This window comes from Jaculus jaculus, chromosome 1 (assembly GCF_020740685.1).
Source record: "Jaculus jaculus isolate mJacJac1 chromosome 1, mJacJac1.mat.Y.cur, whole genome shotgun sequence".
Classification (NCBI taxonomy): Eukaryota; Metazoa; Chordata; class Mammalia; order Rodentia; family Dipodidae; genus Jaculus; species Jaculus jaculus.
The window spans coordinates 141,143,726-141,167,827 of record NC_059102.1 but is presented as its reverse complement, the minus strand read 5'-3'; the positions used below and the strand labels follow the sequence as shown (position 1 = coordinate 141,167,827).

General features: G+C 52.1%; 1 protein-coding gene across 5 annotated transcripts in view; it reads right to left on the bottom strand.

The window, feature by feature from the left end:
* Akna (AT-hook transcription factor) overlaps positions 1–24,102 on the bottom strand; it is a 54,571-nt gene that overhangs the window by 15,237 nt on the left and 15,232 nt on the right. For 4 of the 5 annotated variants that reach the window (XM_045154513.1, XM_045154522.1, XM_045154505.1 and 1 more), the window contains 12 exons: positions 22,698–23,048; positions 18,547–19,604; positions 16,136–16,210; positions 11,492–11,648; positions 10,915–11,069; positions 9,017–9,076; positions 5,507–5,634; positions 4,854–5,061; positions 3,332–3,501; positions 3,054–3,227; positions 1,019–1,238; positions 156–262 (listed from right to left, as the gene is read on the bottom strand). In XM_045154513.1, coding sequence (XP_045010448.1) covers positions 156–262; positions 1,019–1,238; positions 3,054–3,227; positions 3,332–3,501; positions 4,854–5,061; positions 5,507–5,634; positions 9,017–9,076; positions 10,915–11,069; positions 11,492–11,648; positions 16,136–16,210; positions 18,547–19,604; positions 22,698–22,935 — 2,750 coding nt within the window. In that variant the 5' untranslated portion in view covers positions 22,936–23,048. The remainder of the gene's footprint in view (positions 1–155; positions 263–1,018; positions 1,239–3,053; positions 3,228–3,331; positions 3,502–4,853; positions 5,062–5,506; positions 5,635–9,016; positions 9,077–10,914; positions 11,070–11,491; positions 11,649–16,135; positions 16,211–18,546; positions 19,605–22,697; positions 23,049–24,102) is intronic. The other variant, XM_045154536.1, reaches the window with a different exon arrangement.

The following is a 24,102-nucleotide window of genomic DNA, read 5'->3' as shown; positions in this document are numbered from 1 at the left end:
CTGAGCAAGTCACTTCCCCCCGCTGAGCCTCTGACCCCCTCTCAATACAATGGGAATACGACTGTGACCTCTGCCTGAGTCGTTGTGGGCACTTGGATTTCCAGGATGTCCCAGGTGTGTGTCACCAATGGGCCAGTGGCAGCACCCTAGAATACCTGAAGTGGGAGAGCCGGTGCTCTGGGGTTTGGGTGAGGGGAGACACTCTGCTGGTTTCTGAGCCCACGAAGCCACTGTCTGTCTCTGGGGATGCCATCCAGGGCTCCTGGAAGCAGCAGAATTCCTTTAGGTCTAAGGAAATTATGCAGAGAACAACAGAAAGCCCCTCCCAGACCCCAGTTTCCCCAGCGGCTCCTGGATTGGTGGGGGGGGGGCAGCTCCCATGGCCAGGTCCAGTGCAAGGTCCCAGTAGGGACTTCCCTCCCCAAGAGAATCCCAAGAAGTCTTGGCTACTGTGACAACTGGCTTCCAAGGCCCTTGGGAGAGATGCTGGGGCTGGGAGGAAAGAACCCTTACTCCACCGTCTCCTGTAACTCCCACTGGATCACACATCACAGATGGCAGCACAGCGATTTAAAGTGAGGCACAGGGAACACACAGAAATGCAACTTTCTGCTCTCGGTGTCTCAAAATCTAGTATGGAGACTACCAAGCATGGCTCATCAGAACTACAGCGTGTGCACATATGCGCACATGTCTGTGTGCTTATACAAAGTCAAATCATATCTCCACGTGGCCTGTGACCCTTACAACAGCTGCAGGATTGCTGCATGATGATGCCAATGGTGCAGTCAGGAGCAAGGTCCAGGCTGTGACACAGTATGACAGGCAGGCACACGTCACAGCCCTGGAAGAAGGTGCCAGGGCTGCTGGCAGAGGATAGGGCCAGAAATGGCACTGGGGCCAATCCCTGGCTGGCAGACTGGACTGTGGCTGGCATGTGAGCAGAATGTAAAAGGCATGGGGCAGAGTTTGGGACACCCAGGGAAGCTTCTGGACCCCACCCTAGGAGAGAACTCACCTCCACGTGGGACCCACCAGCCTGAACCAGGGCCTTGCAAGGCACGTGCTCTGAGGGGCCGCTTCCCTCCAGGCTGGTCATACTGCTTTGGTGGGATGCTGGGGACTTGGTGCCCTGTAGACCTGCTTCAGCTTTGCCCAGACATGGCATGCACCTGTCACTGGCCATGGATGTCTGAACGCTTGGTGGCTTCACAGATACCACCTGCTCCACATCCTCCCTGACAGGGAAGAAGAGAGGCACAGTTTTGCTGAGTTCCTGTGTGAACCAGGTGGCCCAGACTTGGGGTTCAGCCTGTCATGGGAGCAGGCAGTGCAGATTTAAGCTCTGGAGTTAGATACATATCCCTGAGGGAGGCCCGCCTTGGACAAAGTATTTTCTCTCTAACCTCACACTTCTTTTAGCTATAAAACAGTATGCCAACCAAACCCTAGGCAATACGCCCCAGCAGAAGTGTGGCATGCAGAAGAGTGATGTGCAGTAGAAGTGTGGCAGGCAGTCAAAGTGGGGCATGAGGCAGAAGTGGGGAATGCAGCAGAAGTGGGGTGTGCAGCAGAAGTGTGGTATGAGGCAGAAGTGTGGCACGCAGCAGAAGTGTGGCATGCAGAAGCATGAAGGGTCAGGACATAACTCCAGCAGGTCTCCTGGAACCCAGGAGTTTGCACACCTTCCCTGCTTCAGCTCTTTCCACAGACTTCCATCAGCTCAAACAGACTCATATATGGAAGGCCAGAGCTTCACGTTACAAATAGAAACTAACTCTGAAAATAAATATAAGACACATGAAAACAGTATTATACTTCTGGGTATTTTTTTTTCCAGAACTGGAAACTGAACCCAGGGTTTCATGCATACGAGACGAGCGCTGTGCTCCTGAGTTACATCCCGGGCCCTTCTGTGTGTTTAAGACAAAGTCTCATTAGCCCAGGCGTGCCTCCACCTTTCTGTGTATCCCAGGAACATCTGATCCTTTTGCCTTCACTTCCCAACTGCTGGGGTAACAGCTATGACCCACCATACATGGCTCCTGGTTCCTAGCCTTTTTTTTTTCTTTTTTTTGGTTTTTCGAGGTAAGGTCTCACTCTAGCCCAGGCTGACCTGGGATTACATATGGAGTATCAGGGTGGCCTCCAACTCACGGCGATCCTCCTACCTTTGCCTCCCGAGGGCTGGGATTAAAGGCGTGTGCCACCACACCCAGCTATTTTGTAAATCTTTTTTTATTTTGATCCCGTGTCCACCAACCTGCGCAGGCAGGCTTCAAACTTTTGAACTTCCTCCTTCAGCCTCCTGAGTAGCCCAGGTTCCCAGGCCTGTGCCACCAAGTCCCGCTCTGGATAAACAAACTTGCCGGCTGAAGACTTTGGGCTGAGGCCTGCTTGCATGAGTTTCCTTTTCTCTCTCTCATCAAGAAAGGCATTGTGGGAGCTGCTTATAAAGCACTTGCTGTACAATAAGCCTGAGCACTTCAGTTCAGAACCCCAGGCCCCACACAAGCACCAGCCGCTGTGGAGGGCTCCTGTAACCCCAGCATGTTAAAGGAGAGGCGGGAGGTCAAGGCAGGAGAATTCCCCACAAGCACAGGCACCGGCTAGTCTAGCAAATGAAGCAGTGAACAGTGAACCCTGGAGATGCTGCCTCAAATGAGGCTGAAGGCAAGGGCCTACACCACAGAGCTGTCCTCTGGCCTGCACACATGCACCTGCACTCCCACATGAACACCCAACCAAAAACCAGTCTCTCCTCTTCATTAAAAGAGACAGAGAGCGAGAGGGGCATTAAAGGCAAAGAGCCCTGGGACTTTTTCTTAGTGTCGGTAGGACAGAGAAGAAGAAAAGAACAATGCTATTTGATGGGGTCTTCACCCTACTCTACATCAATCATTCTCTGTCATCCAGAATCATCTGCGGTGCCATCATACTGTGGAGAGAGGCTGGCCACACCTTCCTCATGAAGAGCCTTCAGCTCACTCTGACAGAGGTTGTCAGAGTCACGATGAGGCTCCGGGGCTTGTGAGGGAGGCTCAGTGACTTACTGGACAGGGGTCCTGTGACTTTCCTCAGCCAGTGCTGGGCACTGTCCTGAAGGTGCCCTGGGGGCTTCTGTTTTTCCTGGAGATGAAGCTGCCCCATCCCCTTCCACAAGGCCACGATGATTGTTGTCCTCCTCCACCTTTAGGGCTTCAGGAAGGGACTTCATGCTGAGGTACCTGAGGAGACGACTTCTGTGACTTCTGCCGGGCCAGGAGCAGGACAGATCTCATGGCCCAGACACCCCCTCAGTGCCCGTGGCCTTCCTTTTGTGGGGGCTTACCGCTCCAGGAGGCCATGGAAGTCCTGTTCCACCTGCAGTCCCCGATCCCTGAGTGGGGTTGGGAGGTCCCATGGGCTGCCCTCCACCTCACTGCCGCAGGGACTCGTCTCCTCATTCACAGGCATCGTACAGGTGCTGGCAGGGGTGTTGGCAGCAGTGGCAATAGTGGACTAAGCCAGAGAGGTAGGGGCAAAGGTCAAACACCACCTTGAGCCGTGCTGCCACCCAGCTCACTCACCAGCCCATCACCCACCACCCATTCTTGTGTGCACAGCATGTGGAGGCTGGCTCCCGAGGACTCCTACCACAAGCTGAGCCCTGCTGAGTGCCAGCCGATCACAGACCCGGAGTCACAACAGCGCTCCTACGGGCATCTTACCCAGGAGCTGAGGTTAGCATGACACACCACAAGTGCGTGCAGGCCACAGCACACTTAGCCAGACCACTGGTCACAGCCACCTGTCCCTACTCTTCTCCAGTGTGACCACCCAACCTCTCTCTCCTCCCCAGACACACACAGCCCCTCAGACTTCCCAACAGCACAGAAAGGCCACCTGTTGTGGGCTAGGCAAGCACAGAGCGAGGGTAGCATTCCCACACTCAGGGCCGACCCTCCCTAGCCCGCCCACCTCAAGTGCTAGACCTTCTCTGACCCTCTCCAGCAAGAGATCCCCACAGGATGGGAGCAGAGCTTGGAGACACAGAGATGTCACCACTGTCATCTGTGTGGTCATAGCTTCCCCGTCAGAGGGAGATCGTGGCCTTGTGCAAAGCCCCTTCCATGAACACCCCATGCCCGGTCTCCCTGCCTTTGCAGTCAGCCCCTCTGACCCCATCCTGGCTAGGAGCTTGCAGGTCAGCCTGTCTTTCCTCTCAGTACGTTACAAGACCTGTCAAATGCGCTCTTTAAACCTCCCAAATCCACACACTTGTCTCTCCCTCTGCCCGATCACATTTCCAGCCTCACATACTCTACCCACAAATCCTTCAGTCATGCCCTGCTGAAACTGCAAGAAGAGTTTAATTCCAAGCTTAAGACAAGAAGTGCACGTGGTCATATCACAAGGCTGGTGCTCGCCTCTCCAGCGCACCTGACTATTGCTCTTTCTCTCGAGCCTCAGGGCCTTTGCACAGGCTCTCCTCCCTACCATATGACTCGTCTTCTACACCTACAATTTCTACTTACTCTCATCTCCCATTTAAATATTACTTCTTCAGGGACAGTTTCTATGACCCCTTCCCACAAAGTATCAGTACTGTTTCCTGCTTTAAGGAACCTACAATTCTCATCCAGAGGACAGTAAGAATAACTTAATAACTGTCCAATGAGTTCATCTGTTCCGAAAACTCCACGAGGGTACAGGCCACCTTTCTCACCTCCCACACCCATCACATCCCTATCATGTACCGTGGGTCTTGGTATATATGCCACCCACTTCATAAATATGTAGTGAAGAAATTATGGGAAGTGACTGAATGAATGAAGGAGCAGCCCACCGTGGAAGGGTAAAATGGGTGGTACCTTGGGGCAAAGGGTCTGGACGGCAGGCGAGGCTGCTGGCCCCAAAGGCACAGGAAGGTGCACTGACTGGTGGGGAAAGGGGGTGGCGAGGAAGCTGTCTGGAGATGGGTCTGAGCCGCACAGCTCTGCTTCTTGTGGGGTCTGGTCCATGAGTTCCTGAAGGTCTTCCAGGTGCACTCCCAGGCGGAATATCTCCGCCTCCAGCTCCCTGGAAGGGGGAAACACTGACACGTGGCACCTGGCAGCAGCCACACCAAGCCATGTGTTAGAGTGAAGACCCCAGTAATGCCCATTCAAGGCTCACGCAGGCCATCAAAGGACAGCACCGAGAATCACAAACAGGCAAGATGAAAGACCACACTGAGAACCAGGAGGCTTCAGCCGGGCGCCTGGGTCCCCTCCACCATGCCCAGGCTAGGAGACCTTAAGTAAGCCCCACCCTTACTTCCCCATTGTTCCATGAAGGGTATTTCAGCTCTTATCCCAAACACCTCCTCACGGCCATGCATCTAAAGGGACCTGAATCTCAGCTTTGGTCAGTAGCTGATTGGGATCTTTCCCTCTGTACCCACACGTGAACTATGAGGATGACTTTCTAATTCCTCCCAGGGTCGTGTCCCGCTTATCCTCCTGGGCTTGCCTCCCACACCCACCTGCAGGGATTGAGGGTCCCGGGAGTCCCCTTGGAGGTGGCAAGCTGTGGGGCCCGGTGCCGATCTTGGCAGGCCCGCAGGTATCCCTCCTCCAGGGCCGTATGGGCTGCCCTCAGCCGCCGAAAGCCCTGAAACACATGGACCAGGATCCCTGAATCCCGAGTTCTATAGGCTCCATCCCTGAACACACAATGGGCAGACAGCTTGGGGGAGCCTTGCAGGGCCTGGGAAAGAACTAGGACTAGCTGCTTCTGGAGGCCTCTGCACAGTGAAGCTCTCTGCCACAGATGGGCATGGCAAAGACACGACCTGAAGCTGGGCCTCCATCCCAGAGGGCACTTTTGGGTATATGCAGTGTTAAATATACTATCATTGTGTCCCCAGGAGGACCCAATAGTCAGAGACCCTTTATCTTCACTCCTGATGTACAAAATTATATTTCAGAAAACAGGTCGCTAGGTCACTTTCTTTCCAAGTCCTTATGGACTGTCAAGACACACTATCGCTAACTGGCCTCAAGGCTCTGTGGTAAATCACTCTGCATTGTTCACTTCCTTTTCAACAGACTTCTGATGAGAAGGGTAACTGACCACTGAAGTTCAAAGAGGTCATTTAAGTTGGTGCAGTTCACACAGTGAACTAACAAGATGTGAACCAGGGAGGCTGAGCTCAGAGCTCCGGGTTTTAACTCTGCAAGGCCTCCACAGTAAACATACTCACAGTCAGTACACAGCTAAAAACACAAGAGTTGGCTCACTGCTCCTGACCTGTTAGTCCCTTCCCACTCCACTCAACTCCAAGGACAGACTGAGGACTTGCAGCATCCCTCAACTTCCCTGATATGGAAACAAGACAAAGAGGAGGAAATGCCATTTTAAAAAAATATGCATTTGAGACAGAGAAAGAGACAGCTAGAGAGGGAGAATGGGTGCCAAGGCCTCTAACCACTGAAAACGAACTCCAGATGTATGTGCCACCTTGTACATCTAGCTTATGTGGTACTGGGGAATTAAACCTGAGTCCTTAGGCTTCATAAGCAAATGCCTTAACTGCTAAGCCATCTTTCCAGCCCAATAAATGACATTTTTTTTACCACTGTTTGAATAATTTATTTATTTTTTTTCCTTTTCAGTTTGATCCTGTATTATTCCATCAAGGATTTAAAACTGCTTACTGGGAAAGAGTTAAGTAAATCCATTTCTGTGCTCAAATTTGACGAATGCCCACAGGTGCCAGAGAGAATACAAGGAAGGTGCCACCAAAAAGAAAAGCTCTAAGTAAACTGAAAAAGTCTGTGTGAAATATTAGAAGAGATCATTTCTAATATCAGGGGGAGGCTGGATACTTGAGGTTTACAAACTTTGCCCATTTCCCAGTGATCCAGAGTCCACTATAAATGACATTTTTTAATGAAAAAAAAATGCATCTGCATTATGCTGAGTGGAGGACGAATGTTATATGTTTTCATATGTGGAAGCTAGAAATGATGGTATCATAGAAGAGACAGCAGTGGCCATGTGGGCTGCAAAGGGTAGAAGTGAGAGGAGCCAGGAAGGCAGGTACCAGACCAGTCAGGTGGGAGAAATAAGCTCTCATATTCTATAGTAAGGCAAGGTAAGGACTTATTATGTACTTTGTAAGGAATTTGAAGACAGCCAGAGTGGCGGTGCAGGCCCAGCTACTCAGAAGGCTGAGGCAAGAGGATGGCAAGTTCAAGGCCTGCCTGGGAAACTTAGTGAAACTCTGTCTCAAAAGTGAAAGGTAATAAGAGAGCTGGGGATGTACCTTAGTGGTGGAGTACTGGCCTTGCATGCACAAGGCCCTAGGTTCAATCCCCAATACTGTTGAAAACAAAACACACAGAGTCCCAAAAGTGATCAATATTTACAGGGCTGGAAATACTGATAGTCATTGCACATTGTATATACACATGAGCAATCATTACACTGCAGCTTGTAAATACAATTATTGTGTCAATTAGCATTTTTAGAAGGAATTTTTGTTTGTTTTTGTTTTTCAAAGCAGGGTCTTGCTCTAGCCCAGGCTGACCTGGAATTCACTATGAAGTCTCAGGGTGGCCTTGAACTCATCGTGATCCTCCTAACTCTGAGTGCTGGGATTAAAGGTGTGTGCCACCATGCCCAGCTTAAGAAATTGTTTTTAATTTCTTTCAAATGTTTTTTAACTTTATTTTTATTTATTTATGAGAGAGAGAATGGGTGAATCAGGGCCTCCAGGCACTGCAAACTAACTTCAGATGCATGTGCCTCCTTGTGCATCTGGCTTGTATGGGTCCTGAGGAAATGAACCCGGATCCTTTGGCTTTGCAGGCAAGCGTCTTAACCGCTAAGCTATCACTTCAGCCCCTTGTTTTAAGTGTTTTTTTTTTTTTTGGTTTTCTGAGGTAGGGTCTCACTCTAGCTCAGGCTGACCTGGAATTCACTATGGAGTCTCAGGGTGGCCTTGAACTCTTGGCGATCCTCCTACCTCTGCCTCACGAGTGTTGGGATTAAAGGCGTGTTCCTCCACGCCTGGCCCTTGTTTTAAATTTTTAAGGTAGGTCCCGATCACCATCTTGTTGATATAAAATGATGCATGTCACACACTCTGAAACTGGGAATTACAGTGGCCTCTGTGTCACAACCTAGGGGCCACTCATGATGTCAGAGTCCTGTCTCTGCTCCCCTTCCTATCTTCTCCCCCTGCTCTGGGCCTGGGCCTCACTGGGCTTCCTCCCCACTGGCTTCTGGGAAGTCCGTCCAATAGACAGGACCCGAAAGAACTCCCAGAGTGGGGATGGCCCTGGCTGACATCCCCATCTCTGCAGGGACCTTGAAGCCATCCAAACTCCAAGATTTGAGACCTCACTTTCCCTTCCTGGGCTCACCAGATGGATGCAACAGCAGTCGAGACTTTACACATCTGACTGTAGCTTTCTATTTTTTTTTTTTCTCTTTTTTAACCTATGTCCAAAAGAACAGTAGCCAGTCATGGCCACTCTAGGGGTCTCCTCCTATCTGTCCAATTTCCAAACTTTTGGCAAAGGATAATAGGAAAGAAGATTTAAAAAAAACAAACAAACAAGCAGGCCCTTTCTTGGTGTCTGGAGAGGACAAGGTGGGGCAGTGATGGTGGCCGGGAGCCAGCGGCCCTGGCTCGGGGCTTTGCCGAGTACTGCTGTGTGGCCTTCCAGTGCTTCTCTGGGCTCCAGCTTCCTTGTGGCCACACAGGGGACATGACGGAAACTCCCTCACAGCCTTTTCTGATGACGAGACGAGCAGTGATTACAGAGCGAGGGCTTACCAGTGTCGGGCAGGCTGCCACAGCCCAGTAAGGCAGGACTCGCTGCTGTGACACAGTGACAGCATGGAACACTGCGCAGGAGCTCTCTGCTTCCACAGGGGACCCTGGGCTGGGGCTCGGCCATCTGCCTGCGGCTTCAGAGACTCAGCTCTGGGGACAGAATCGGGCTGGCTGGTGGCTATGGGGCCAATCTGCATTTGGCTGTACCTTGAGTTGGTCCTGGGGTGGGAGGTGTCCCGCTTGCACCAGTTGCTCGAAGGATTCCACCTGGACATTGGGAAAAGGAAACATGTGCCATGAACCCAGACCCTGCGGTGGTGACTCCTGCAGACAACCACACTAAGCTTGGGCACCAAGAGCCATCTTTAGGATGCATACATCCTGGGTCTTCTGACCAGTAGGGAAGTGGGTGATAGAAATGGACTCTACCACTGGCCTTAGCCAGAGTGGCCTTTGGAAAGAACCAGGAAGTGCCCTCATGTGCCAGAAGATGTATGAGCAGCATGGCTGGTGGGAGGCAGCAGACCACAGGCCCATCCAGGGCATCCAGTGCACAACCACCAAGGAGAGGAGGGTGCGTGCGGATGCGCTGAACACTCTGCCCGGCTTGAAGATAACGCTTTTGAGCTCTAGCATGATGTGCACTCACAGAATGCCCTCATGAAGATCTGCCCCCTGTCAACAACCAGACAGCCACAAAGGCAGCTGGGAGGGACAACATGACTCTGGATGAGGAGAGGTCAGTTGTGGCCGGTGACTGCTCGGTGACCTGACAGTCGCTATGTGAGGAACAAGACAGAGACAAGAAGAGATGCTGCCACAATTACAGGACCAAGAGCGGCAGGTGCTGACTTGCCATGGAAGAGCCTTGTGAATGCCCTGTATATGAATGAAGTCAGGCACTGTGGGGACACATGCACCAATCATTTCCTATGGGATATCTGGAACAGGAAGACCCAGGGGCAGAAGGCGGGTAGAGTAGCTTCTGGGACAAGGAGTGGGAACAAAGGGCAGGTGCCACTTCCTGGGCAAGGAGTTTCTCACTACTGATGAAAATGGTCTAAAATGGATTGTGGTGCTGGGAGGTGACTGGGGTGATATGAAAAACCACACTGCACACGTGGGAAGTGAGTGAAACGTCTGGTAGGTGAGTTATGTCTCAGCAAAGCTGTCACAAAATAAAAGGCAAAGTGAAGTGAAGCAGGGCACGGGTGATGTCCCTCCGCAGGGAGGTCTTACAGACAGTGCGCATGTGACGATCACATTTAAAGTTTTGCAATGACAACCAGGAAACTCAAAGCCTGAAGTGTGACTCCGGTTCAGTGCTCAGGGCCCAGCAAAACACCTTGCCTCCTCACTTCACCCCATATATCATGGTTTGTTTTTCCCCACCCCTACTTCCTCTCTGCCCCAATTTCCTCACTTCCGTTTTCAGAGCGTGGTTAAACTGTTATGTATTTTCATAAGCCGATTTCAGTAGTTTTGGAATAGGGCCAAATGTGTAGTTAGAAAAAAACCCACAGACAATTCGGAGACCTGCAACGCTCAGTAAACATACATAAATCCTTTTAGAGGTAGCAGAATTGATTTCTATAATGAAATGAACCAAGAGAGGGCAATTTATCATGAAAAGGAAAAGGCAAGGTGGAGGACCTGTCATCCTACAGAATCCAAAAAAGCAGCCAGGCGTGGTGGCACACGCCTTTAATCCCAGCAGAGGTAGGAGGATCGCCATGAATTCAAGGTCACCCTGAGACTACATAGTGAATTCCAGGTCAGCCTGAGCCAGAGTGAGACCCTACCACAAATAAACTAAAAAAAAAAAAATCCAAAGGAGCAGAGTCTTTGACCAGGGGACATTTTCCAACCTAACTGGAGCAAGTGTGACAAGTAGCAATGTCAAAAGACAGGGTTCACTCTCATCTGGGGTAACAAGAAGGGGGGGTCCACAGGGCTCCTGAAAGTAGAAGGGATGGTCAGGTTTCAGGATGGCTGAGTCAGGCCCTGCAGGAGGAAGGCAGGTACCAAGGTGCTCAGGGGGACAGACAAAGGTCCTGTGTCCTTGGGGTGAGGTAGCAGGCAGGGCAAAGCTGGGATCCACTCACCTTGCTTAGGAGCTGGCTAGCCTGGGAGGCCAGCACCTGAGTCCATCCTGTGGAGGGCAGGTCCGTGACAATACCCTGGTGCTCTGGAATCCAGCCTGAGGTGGGCATGCTGGGTGGTGAGGAGGGACTCATGGCTCCTTGTGGGGGTGGCCACCCTGGAATACATAGCTAACTGAGCCCTGGGCTGAGGATAGACCACTGGGGCTGAAGACCCAAGCCTACCCTCCGACCACAGTGTCAAGCTATAGCTCTACCCTCTGGCCTCCTTCACATGGGCACAGGAAGAGGTCTGGGCATGGTGCTGCCTCATTCCTGGAGAGAAGGTGGCCTGGATCTACCTCAGACCAAAGTTAGGAGGAGTGGGGCCGTGCCATAGCCGGTGTATGGGGATGGGGCACAAGTCACAAGGTGGGGTCAAGTCCCAGCACTTCCCCAGCAGCATGTGAACAATGTGACCTTCAGCATATTCTGACCTCTGAGCCCAGGCTAGAGAGGGCTCCAGAGCTCTGCCTCCATGCCCGAAGCCAATGCCACCAAGGGTCCTTGGGGCAGTAACCAGGCTCCTTCCATGACTCACCTGTAGCTTTGGAGGCCCGTGGGTCCTGAGGAGGGCCGGACCACCGCTCTGCTGACTGGGGTTGTGGGATGGTGAAAGAGAAGACCTTGGTCCCTTGGGATACCATCCCAGCATGGGCGCTCTGGCTAGGCTGAGGTGGATCCCAGTACAGGTTTACCTAGGGAAGAGGAAGCAGGATGGAGCAGAGTCAGGTGAAAGCAAGATCTGAGGGAAGACTGGGCAACACTCACATGTGGGAATCATGAACGGTGCCCTTTAGTGGAGCCCAGGACCAGGCACCCAGGGCTTACACGCTCCCTCCTATTCCAAAGAGACAGGGCAAGGGAGGCAGGCAGGATCCACCATTCCCATTTCTCAAGGGAGAAAGCTGAGGTCTCAAGAAGTCACCCAAAATTGCTAGCTAAGTCCTCAGACCAGGATTACAATACTGCTTTACCTCAAAGCCATTCAGTTTTATACAGGTCTCATAGTGTTAGCAAGAATGCTTATTAATATATTTGTTATTATATAATCCTAATTAGTATACAGCAATTATTAATATTTTAATGAACTGCTTCCACTAACAGTTAATAGCTAACTCGCTGATAAGAAAAGACCATTAGCATCTGTGTGAGGAACTCCTCCTGAGGTGGTGTGAAAGGAGCAGCCCCCGGAGGAAGAGTAGCCCCCACACAGAGTACCCCCTGCATACAGAACTCCTCCATCTGAGGCCGTGTATGAGGAGGTGTGAAGGGAGCAGCCAACCGAGGAGGAGCACCCAAGCTCAAGAACACAGCCAAGCCGGGGGCCCCAGGGCGTGCCTTTGCCAACAGAGCTTCGCCAAAGCCCGTGGTCCCCGTGCTGCCCCATGTGACTCTGCGGCAGCAGGGCTGAATAGCCATGACAGGGGCTGTGCGAGCCACAGCTGAAAATATTCGGTCTGGTTCTATAGAGGGAACTGCCAACCCTGGCTTGGTGCATGGCCTCTTTAGTGAAAGACCAGGTTCACATCTGGGCTCTGTACCACACACTTTGAGCAGTGAACACTGAAACATCTTTCTGTACAAAGGGAGTGCTCAGTAGTAACAGCTGCCAACCGCACGTCCTGCATCGTTGTCATCATCATCACCACCATCACCATCATCTTCACTACCATCTCCAGCATCATCACCACCACCTCCGTCTCCACTACCGTCATCACCATCTCCGTTAGCACTACCGTTACAATGACCTTCATCATCCCACCACCCTCACTGTCACCTTGATTGTTATTTTATTCACATGGCCACCATGGAGGCAGCCATCCTTCCACCATCCTTTCACTGTACCACCGTGCCTCACTGTGAGGGCACACGGGTTATCCTGACCTCCCCCTGCTACCCCAAAGTAAGGACTGGGCAGCTGAGGGTAGCCTGACATGGACGTTCAGGCCCCCAGATAAGCAGTGTCCCTCCTTTTGCTTGCTCTTCAGATCTTAGCTCCTCTTAAGGAAAACTTGGCCCTTCTGCCTCCCCTTCTAGCCTGAGCCTGGGACAGCTGAGAATGAGGCTGGATTTTCATAATCCCCTTGGCCATCTGCTCAGCCCGGTTGGTAAGCACCTGCCCACCACACCCTCTCCTCCGGAGGTGACCCAAATCTCAGGGGAGGCCCGGTCCTCCTGCATCCCCTCCCCAAACTGGGCTCAGGTCCCACCTGGGGATCAGCAGGAAGCCAAGAGCTCCCAGGATGGGGATGAGAGGGAGGAGAAGTAGAGCTGGGGGCCGTGCAGATGCCCAGAGGAAGCCTAGATGAAGCGTTGTGCAGAAAAGGGTGGGGCTGCTAACCGCAGCTGCTGGGGCCTTCCTCAGCAGACCCACCTCACTGCAAGGTTCCCTAACACTGAATGGCTCCCTCCAGTCTGCATAGAGTGCACCAGGGAGTTTGGGAAACACTGGGTTAAAACAAATGAGTATTCTGGGCACAGATGAATGTCTCCAAGCCTTTAAAATGCTAATAGGCTTTATGAATGGAGCAGGAGGAGAGGGGAGAAGAGAGAGAGGAGAGAGGAGGAGGCCTGCTTCCCAGTTCCTCTGAGCACAAAAGCCTTGCCCCAGCCAAGGGGCTCTGGAACCAGAGCAGACAGCAGAAGCCACGTTGGGAAAGGTAGTTTACATCATCCCCCAGTATCCGCAAATTCTTTCTTTCTTGAGTAGTTTCTGGTTCCTCTCCCCTCCCTGCAGCCGAGATGGAGGGACAGCAGCTGGCAGGGTGGAGAGCTGGGGGCAGGAGAGAGGAGCGGTGGCATCACCACAGCCTGGGCTCCTCATTCCTCCTCTCAGCCTCTCCTCCCCAGGTGTCCCCGGCCCAGCCTCGCACTCCCTGGCTGCAAATCCAGAGTTGGCTCTGGTTCCGGCAGGGTGGGTACATAGTGAGAACTGGAGATCAATCTTCAGACTCAAACTCTGGCTCCGGTACCTCTGTGCTGTGTGACCTTGGACAAGTTGCTTAAAACCCCTGTATTTACACGTAAATGATGCAGGACAGCAGTCAACAGATATGACTTACCACCCTTCCTATTGCCATGACCTGTCTCAACCTGTCTGTCCCTAGGCCTGTCTCCCACACTGTGCCAGGGCCTGAGCCAGGCTCCGCAGGGTTGAAGATAGAGAGACCATGCCATCAGTCATGGCACAGACCAAGGGGCAAGTCCCACCTTTTCTTCTCACGCATGCTGGGAGATGCTCCTGCCCACTCTGGTCCATGTATGCATGTGGAGGTGACCAAAAGGTAACCCTTCTGACCAGCTCAGCCAATGCCAGTTTCCTTCCCAAGAGATCCCATGCCCATCTACCCACTGTGGACATGGCCTGGGTCAGTCAGGGGAAATCCTAGCCAAGTTCCATCCCAGGGGAGCCCAGCCTCCCGTGCATTGCCATAGGTTCTGGGCAGAGCAAAGGGGCTCAGCGGAGACAGCTTCTGAGGTCTGAGGTGCCAACAGAGCCAGACTCTCCACTAGTGCTTCCTGACATGAGCTTTGACTGTGATGCCTTCTGGAGTCTCCTGAGATGTAGGATAGAGGGCGAGGGACTCCCAAAGGTACTGTCCACAGGCTCTAGGTTCTTTGTCTCCCCTGGACACAGTATAGCCATGAGCCCCACACCAATAACTCCCAGGACAGCAGCAGGGAGACTGAGCACTGGGGAGATCATAACCCAGTCTCAGCAGAGTCACTAAGTGAGCTACCTTCAGTTGAGAAGTCATCTTTCCAGAAGGCATGAGAGAGACGCCAAGGCATCCATCCAGGTTATCCTACCCTCTGCCTGTGACCCTCTCTGTCGCCATCCCTACCCCATTTTGTCCCAGAAGCACGTAGGATGTCACATGGAGCTTGATGGCTTCTAGGAGAAGGTCCCAGTACCCCTCTAAAAGCTGTGTTCACTCCCTCCCCCCAAAAAAAAGAAGAATGAAAAAAGAAAAGCCAGGTTCGGTGGCACACACCTTTAATCCCAGCTCTGGGAAGGCAGAGGTAGGAGGAATGTGTGAGTTCAAGTCCACCCTGAAACTACATAGTGAACTCCAGGTCAGCCTGGGCTAGAGCAAGACCTTACCCTGAGAGAGAGAGAAAGAAAGAAAGAAAGAAAGAAAGAAAGAAAGAGAGAGAGAGAGAGAGAGAGAAGGAGGGAGGGAGGGAGGGAGGAGAGAGGGAGGGAGGGAGGGAGGGAGGGAGGGAGGGAGGAAAAGAAAAGAAAGAAGGAGGAAGGAAGGAAGAACAACAAAAAACTGCCAAGAGGACCATGTGGCCCTGCCACTAGCACAGCCCCAGGCGTAGGGACGGAGAACTGCCCCTGGCCCTACAGCAAGGGCTTTCCCACAGTGGCTCCCTCCACCCATGTTCCCCAGAAGTGCCTCGACACACCGAGGGAAGCACATCGTGGAGGGGTGGGAGTATATTGGGTGCTTTTGCAGGAGAGCGGGGTGTTCCCTTCCTCAGAGCAGCAATAGGCGCTGGCGGAGGGCCTGCACCTCTGGCCCAGCAGCTGTCCCACCTCCTCCACCACACTGCCCGATTGGGCAAGCAGGGGACTGGAGAAAGCAGAAAGCTACAGCGCCCACTTCCGGCCTCGGCCCAAGAAAGAGGAAGGTCCCTGTGCAAGGCTCCCAAGCCCTCTGAAGCCAGCTCTCCAAAGTCTGCCTCCACACAGCCAGTGCTCAGTGCCAGCTGGTGTGCAAGGGGAGGATGTTGGGGAGACGTCGAAGGAGAAAGGCAAAGGTGTGGCCCAGAAAGCAGGGGGTATCTAGGGTTGAGCAGAAAGTCTGCTATGCCCTTGAGCTCAGAGCGGCTCACACAGCTGCTTGGTAATGGGGTCGGGAGGCACACCAAGTGGTCCTAATGCAGAGCCTGAGGAGAGGGATCCTACTGGAATCCCTGGACTCCAAGGACGTCAGAGCTTATCAACAGCAAGGGAGACTGAGCCCAGGGAGGGCAGAACATAGCTCAAGGTCACAGATGGACCTGGGGTAGACTGAAGGCTGAGGCTTCTCCAGTCCCAGGGTCTCAATGGATGAAACAGGCAATGACCTCTCTCTCAGGACTATGGACAGAGCCATGTTCCTGAAGAGCCAGGTTCCTGGCTCCACCACAGCCCAGCCCAGCCCAGCCCAGCCCAGCCCAGCCCAGCTGGTACCTTGGCCCCAAGGCGTAGCTGGTCAATGGTGTTCTCAGCCTCGGCATACTTGGTGAGGAGCTTGTGGTAGTCCTCCTGTGGGGAGAAGACATGATCACCACAAGGCCCCCAATCCTCTTTGCTGCTAGCCCCTCACATGCAAAGGTGGGAGCTGAGTAGATCCCATGCCTGCCCAGTGGTGTCTAGGAGCAGGGGGCTCCTCCGTCCCCCAACAATATCTTCTATGAGGCCTCCAGCAAGTTTTCCTGGATACCCAGGCCCACCGTGGGGCTGCCACTTCTTTCCCATGGCTCCACGTCCCCCATCCCCCACCCCCATCCGCCATCAGGAATAGGGGTCAGCTTGAGTTATGGCCACTGTTTCTACTCTGCCTTTCCCAGGGTGTAAACATCAAGTGCTTTTTAAAAAGTTCGTTTTATTTATTTGAGAAAGAGAAAGAGGCAGATAGAGAGAGAGAATGGGCACGTCAGAGCCTTCGGCTGCTACAAATGAACTCCAGACACATGTGCCACTTGTGCATCTGGCTTACGTGAGTCCTGGGGAATCGAACTGGATTCTTTGGCTTTGCAGGCAAGCTCCTTAACTGCTAAGCCATCTCTCCGGTCCCATAAGTGCTTTTAATGACTGCCTGAATGTGTTCCCCAGTAGAACATCAGGATCACCAGCCTCCAGCAGATCCAGACTTCTACTGAAACATCATTTCGAGGAAAGAGCAAATGCTACCGGTCATCTGGGAAGTGGGGAGGTGACTTGTTCTGAAGACAAGCCATTCAAAGGATAGGCTCGGGCACTTCTCTACCCACAGGAACAAGATCTCAGTAAGCACATGGCCGATGAGGTGATGGCACTTTGTGGGTTTCTAGCAGTGAGGAAATAGAAGCAGCAACAGCAGATGGCTACTATTTTGTCACTCCAAAGGAAGGGGCAAAACAAGACAATGACTGTCAGGGACCATGAGAATCACAACTGAGAGGCTCCTAAAGAAAGTACACATGATGTCTCTGGCCACAGATAGCCTCCCCTGGAGTTTGTAGTCCAGGGAGAAGCAGTCATGGGCACAGGTGACTACAACCCCAAATATTCCATCTCCAGCCATACTGATGGACAGGAAGAAAAGGGATGGCACTGTGGCTCCCTCAGGTGCCACCTGTGCCCAGCAGAGAGGAGAACCTGGCCCTGCAACCATCGACTAGAAGCGGAGGTCCAAGCAGGAAAGGAAGACCCAAGGGACTTGAAAAGGAGAGACACAAAAAGAACTCGAGACATTTGAAAAGGCCACATAAAAGCACCTAGTTTGGATCCTGCTTCCAACACTGTGGAGCACGTGGGATTGCTGCCTGTGGCTTTGGCACCCGGCCACGCAGCCTTGTGGAGCTGGTGCCAATGTTCAGGTGTGACAGCAGAATTCAGTTTAAAGTAAGGTCCCTTTAGTTTTAGATACAAATGCAGTAAAGTATAAAACACCTGGAATTCTACTTCAAAACAACCCACAGGGGTGGTGCAGGAGGGTGAGTGTAAGAGGAAAAGGGCTTTCAAGTGATAGTCCCTGTAGGTGCTGCAGGATGAGGAGAGAGGTCACTAGGTTATTCTCCCCCCCACACACACACACCCAGAATGTTGGTTTCCTAAACCTTATGTGCATGTGTGTGTGAGCACGTGTGCATGTGTGCACACGCATGTGGATGCCAGTGGACAGCCTCTAACACCATCCTCAGGAATGCCATCTGCCTTCTTTGATGCAGTCTCTCATTTACCTACAGCTCACCAACTGGCCAGATTTCTGGCCAGGAAGCCCAAAGGATCCTGCTGTCTGCCTCCCCAGCGCTGGGATTATACACATGTGTCACCATACCTGACACTTCATGTGGATACTGAGATTGAACTCAGGTCTCATGCTTACAAGACAAATATTGACTAAGCTATTTTCCCAGCCCATGTTGTTGTTGTTCTCATAGCAGAATTTGAGACAAACATATCATCCCTGAAATGTGGGGGTGCTCCCCCCCCGTGCCTCCCCCCATCTCTCTCTCTCTCTCTCTCACACACACACAGGGTCTCTATCTCAGGCTGGTCTCAGACTCTCTATGTAGTCAAGGATGACTTTGACCATATCTATTTGATCCTCTTGCCTCCACTTCCTAGGAGCTGGGATTTTTGACATGCACACCAAATTTATGTGGTCCCGAGAATCAAATTCAGGACTTTGTCCATACTGGGTAAATATTCCACCAATTGAGCTATATAAGCCCCATTCACTGCGAAGGACAAGGGTTTATATTTGGGAATAATGACAGCACTCCCTCCATCAGCAGAGGGGTCCAGCCTAGAGCCAGCTCCTGCACCTCCCCAACCTGACTCCTCCTAGGCCAACAGGTTCCTGGGTGACACATGAAGACAGGGGTCTGACTTACCTGGAGCTGATGGACCAGCTCAGTGGCTTGTTCAGGTGTCTGGAACTCTTGGGGCACCCTGGTGACAGGGTGGGTGTGAAGAGGGTCCGTGGCCAGGGATGCCTCTCCACTACTCAACAGTACCTCTCGCACAATTTCTGCTGGGGACTTGAAGATCAGGGGTCCAGCAGGGACCTCCCTGCTATGGCCTCTGGACTTGGGAGGTCGGTAACTCTCATCTTTGGGAAACTTCACTCGGGGCCCCACCTTGGACAAATCAGGAAGTGGGTAGTTCAGCCGGCCCTGGCCATACTTGGGGACATCTGAAGAAGAGTGGCTGGCCAGAATGGATCCCCGTTTGTGCTGCGACCTGACTTTTTGTGCTGGTTTAAGCTGAGGACTCAGGGAGGTGGTGGAGCCGGTAAATCGGGAGGGCAGTGGCTTGGGTGATGCCTTGATTGGCTTCCAGGTTTGATCCTCAGGCTGTGAGCTGGGCAAGCTGGTAGTCTGTTGCCCCCATGTGCCTGCAGTGCGCTGGGGGTTCTGGGCTGACGTTGCTAAGGAGTTCTGGAATTCTGCAGGTATTGCCCGAGCAACACTGCCTCCGGTTCTGTCATCTGGACACAGGACATGATGGTGGAGGCTCTTTGGCAGAGCTTCTGCCACTGTGGTGGGCTGGAGGACGTCAGTTTCTCCATCCGAGGTGGAATCAAGGCTGTCACTAGGGTGGCCAAGGCTCACAGTTCCACTGCTCCAAGTCCTTGCCACGCTGAGTTCAATGGATGGTTGGATCTCTGGATGCTCTGAAAGTCTGTGACCACTGGCTTGTTTGTCAGAGGTCACCCGGCCACTGGTCCTCCCCTGACCCACAGCCTTGGTATTAAAACCTCTCTGGTCCTCACAGTACAGCCCTTGGCATTTCTCTCCAGCTTCCTCTACCTCCAGGTTTCCAGGGTCCTCATCCAGCTCTTCATCAGGCTCCTCCACTTCAGTCAGGTCCAACTGCTCATCATGCCCAGGGGGCCAGGGGAGAGGCTGGGTAGAACCTTCTGGGCTTCTTACATCGTCTGCTTCAGTCTCTGGAAAGACAGGCCATTCATTCATCACTGAGTATATGCCTCGTCTGGGACTCTTGGGTAGCATCTCCTTGAGTCACTTCATGACATCATGCGGTGATGGCAAGAATCCCAATGTGTCCTATACAGCCTGGTACTTATGTCATGCCTCCTCTGGTTGTTTCAAAGGCCCTTCAAACTTAGCTTCTTGGTCTTCCCTCTGTTTCCTATGGCAGCTAATGACAACAGCATCCCAACTGATAGTACAAGGCAAAATGTGGAAGACATCTTGGTCATCTCTCATCTCCCTAACCCTCCCAATCCAGTCTGTCCCCTGCCCTGTCCCATTTATCTCCTGCAGAGCTCACAATCTTAACTTCTCCTCAGAAGACACCACCCCTGACCTGTGCTCAAGCCATCCTCTCCTGTCTGGTGGATACAGCAGCCACCCAATCACCTTCTCTGTCTATACTCTTTCCTCCCCCCATAACCTCATTATGCTTCAGTCATAGGGTCTCTACTATTCCAACGCTGCCCCAGCCCCACTGACCCATCTCTCCCTGCTCCAGCAGAGCTCAGGGACACGTGCCCTCCCAGTACAAGGTCCATGCACACACCTGTTCTCTATTCTCTGTCAGGGTCTCCTTTCCTTCCTTTGTCTTGTGACCTCCTTCTGGTCCTTCTGGCTATAGCTCCATCTAGAACTCACGGGGGACTCCTACAGCTCCCTGTCCAGGTCAAATACTCCCTCTGCAGGCACTCACAGCCTGCAGGCATCTGCTGCATAGCAGTTACGGCAGTGGCAGTTACCCATTTAATCACAGGGTCATTTTATTCACACAGGTCTCCCATGACACTGAGAGATCCCTGATGGCAATGACAATGGCTGTCTATTGCACTCAGAGTAGGCATTCAGCATTGTTTGCTAACTGGGTAGAAAGAAGGAAGGAAACGGGTGCAGACCCCAAGAAATGGGTAGCCACTGTAATTGTCATGTAGGAGGTGCTCATGAAAGATTTACTCATTTGTCCATCCATCCGTTCAAGCTTCCATTCATCCATTACCCAGTCACTAGCCATCCATTTACCCACCCACCCATCTTTCCAAGCATCTATCTGACCATCTACCACCCAGCCATCATTCATCTACCCACTTATCAATGACTCATTCATCACCTATCTATCACTCATCATCCATTCACACATCCATCCATTCATCCATTCATCCAGCCACCCATTCACCACCCACCACCTACCCATCACCCATCAACCCATCTACTACCAGCCACCATTTAACCATCCATCCTATATACGGCCATGCTAAGTGAACACCTACTGCTCTGGCCTCATGTCAGCCTCTGGGATAGACCTAAAGTTTCGTGGGACATACTGACGTCAAGCACAGGTTCTGCTCTGGATGGAGGCACCGTCACCATAACTCTTATATATGGCTGGCTGCTCTGCCATGCTCTCTCCCTTACTCCTGACACCTGCATATCCACTGGCTACTTAAATGTCCTTTCAGCGAGTCACTCTTTCTGCAAAGCTAAAGCCCCCAGATGAGAAGTAACATTCCAGAGGTCACAGAGCTTCCGAACAGTCTTGCACACAGAATCCAGGCCCTAGGCAAGTGTGGTCATGCAGGGACCTTGACGTCAACGAATGCTGCATTCACTCTAGGCTCCTTTGACCCTTCCCGGTGGTCCACTGGTAAGTTGCTAGTCTCTTGCAATCTTTATTTAAACTTAATGCTTGTCTTTCCTACCTGGCAAAGGGGAGTGTGGAGGGAGAAATAGAGCAGGCTGGGCCATTTCCGGCCCTGTGCCTGATACATAACCCAGTGATAGAATACTACCTAGTTTACGTACAGCCCTGGGTTCCATAGCACCACAAAAAAAGAAAGAGAGAGGAAGAAGAAAGAAGAGTTAGGAGGAGGAGAAAAAGAAGGGAGTGAGGAGAAGAGAAAGGAGAGAGGGAAGAAGTGGAAGAACAGAGGGAGGGAAAGAAGAAGAGAAGAAGGGGAGCTAGAAAGATGGCTCAGTGGTTAAAGGTGCTTGCTTGTGGAGCCAGAAGGCCTGAGTTCAATTCCCCAGTGCCCACTTAAAGCCAGATGCACAGAGTGGCACATGTGTCTGGAGTTTGTTTGTAGTGGCCCTACGCTCCAGTATACCCATTCACATTCCCGCCCCCTCCACCCTCTTTCACTGCAAATAAGTCAATAAAATTATAGGGAAAAAAAAAAACACGGAAAGAAGGAACAATTTCCCAAGTGAGCAGCTGTGGCAGACATAAAACACACAGGGTAATGGCCGCACAAGGCTTCCCTAGGATCCACAGTGCTCTGCCAATGCTGGTTCACAGAGGGCTCAGTCAGGGCGTTTCCTTCACAACCCTGTGCAGCAGTCACCTGTACCAAACCCTCCCTCTTCCCAATGAGTCATCATGCCAGTTCACAGGTAGGGAAGCCAAGACTTGCCAGGGAAATCCCTGCCTCCTGGCAATGGGAGCATGGTACTAGAACAAAGGAGGAATACCAAGGCTCCCACTGCTTACTGGGGTTTAGAAGAAAACCTTAGAATAGGCATAACCCCAAGCGAAGCAATCCAAGTCTTCAAAGACAGGATCGTGTCAAGGGTGCAGAGATGTATGAGGGACATCTGCCTCTGCAGTATTTATGACAGCAAAAGCTAGGAGCTACTACCTGCCTGACTGGGGAGACCGGCCCAAGAGATTCCGGGAGACCAGCACTATGGGCTCCCTCCCATGCAGGTCCTAGGAGAGACTCATGGAAGAATATTTGGAGAGCAGGGAAAATATCCTAGCCACTAAGGTAATGAAAACATAGGTGATGCTGGGAATCTGTGCAACCGTGTTCCATATTCATGTGGCATTTGCATATGGGATAGAGGGATTTTCTGCCGAGGGGTAGAACAATGAGGAATTATCAATTTTGTTTTTTGTTTTTTATGCAATACATGTATTACTTATGCAACTTAAATCTTTAAAAATTTATAAGTTTGTACAATCTAATTGAAAATGCAAAACACTTATTTGCCTCTGCTGGAGGGATTTTGGGGGACACAGGCCACCACTGCAGGACCAGAGAAGGCCATCTCACCTTCTCCTGAAGACCCTTCAGACTCCTGCTTGTCTGGGTTCCACTCCTGCTGCTGGGTCCGACAGAAGTCTTCCAGGAGCTCAGGGCTGGTGGCTTCCGGAAGAGGCTGTTCATCCCTCCAGCCCCCTGGGCTGTTTCCTTCCCCATCTTGATCCTTTGTCCAGGCCCAGCGCCGCCGCCTGGGCCCCTTCCCCAGGCCTGACCTAGCCCAGTGCATCTCTGTTCCCGAGCTGGCCATGGGGCCTGGCCTGGCCCTCACCTGGGCCACTTCATCTTCAGGAGACAGGTCTGTGGCCAGGGACCCCACAGTTACAAGGAGCACTTCTCAGAAGTCGTCATTTTGCTTGTGGCCTGTCAGGGGTACAACCAAGGTCTGTATCACTCCTCAAGGCCTGCCCACGTTACCAGCAGGTACCCCAGAATCAAATAGCAGGCTGAACTCCTGGACCCATTTCTACCTTTTGAGCGGTGTGACCTCAGGTAAATAAATCACTGTCTCACTCTCTTAATCCTGGGGTGAAAATTCCTCTCTCCTTCCAGGAGACATGATGAGGAGTTAGCAACTGGCATACTGACCAGTTTGGCATGTGCCAGCTACTGTCACTGCATGCCTAGCTCTGCCCATTGGCACTGGGCACAATACACAGACCCTGCTCACAGCACTGATAGCCTGGGGGAACGTGCACAGGAAAGCAGGCAGCCACCATTTAGGTAAGAAGTGATGAAGAGGCCTGCATTGTCCCACTTCATGCCCAGAAAGTCAAGGAAGGTGCCAGTCCTATAAAGAAGCCACTTCCTCTGGGCACATTGTCTGGCATCCCTGGGGCAAGAATTCAGGTTGGAAGCTGGGGAAATGGCTCAGTGGATAAAACACTTGCTCAACAAGCATAAAGGCCGGAGTTTGGATCCCAGAGACCTACGTAAAATGCCAAACACAGTGTTCTGCACCTTTAATCTCAGCACTTGAGAGGCAGACACAGAAGGATCCCTGAGGCTCCCCGGCTGGCTAGTCTAGCTGCACGGGTGAGCTCTAGTTCAGTGAGATCCTGCCTCAAAGGACAAGGTGGAGAGCAAATGATGAAGATGCCAAACAGTGAACTCTGGCCTCCAAATGCACATGCACATGCATACACACACCAGCACATATGTGTACACACACATACAAACATTCATACATCCACATGCACACCAACATGTACACACAGAAAAAAAAATTCAGGTTGAGGGCTGGGGAAATGGCTTAGTGGTGAAGGCATTTGCCTGAAAAGACTAAGGACCCCGGTTCAATTCCCCAGGACCCATATAAGCCAGATGCACAGGGCACTTGTGTCTGGACTTCATTTGCAGTGGCTGGAGGCCCTGGCACGCCCATTGTCTCTCTCTCTCTCTGCCTCTTCCTCTCTCT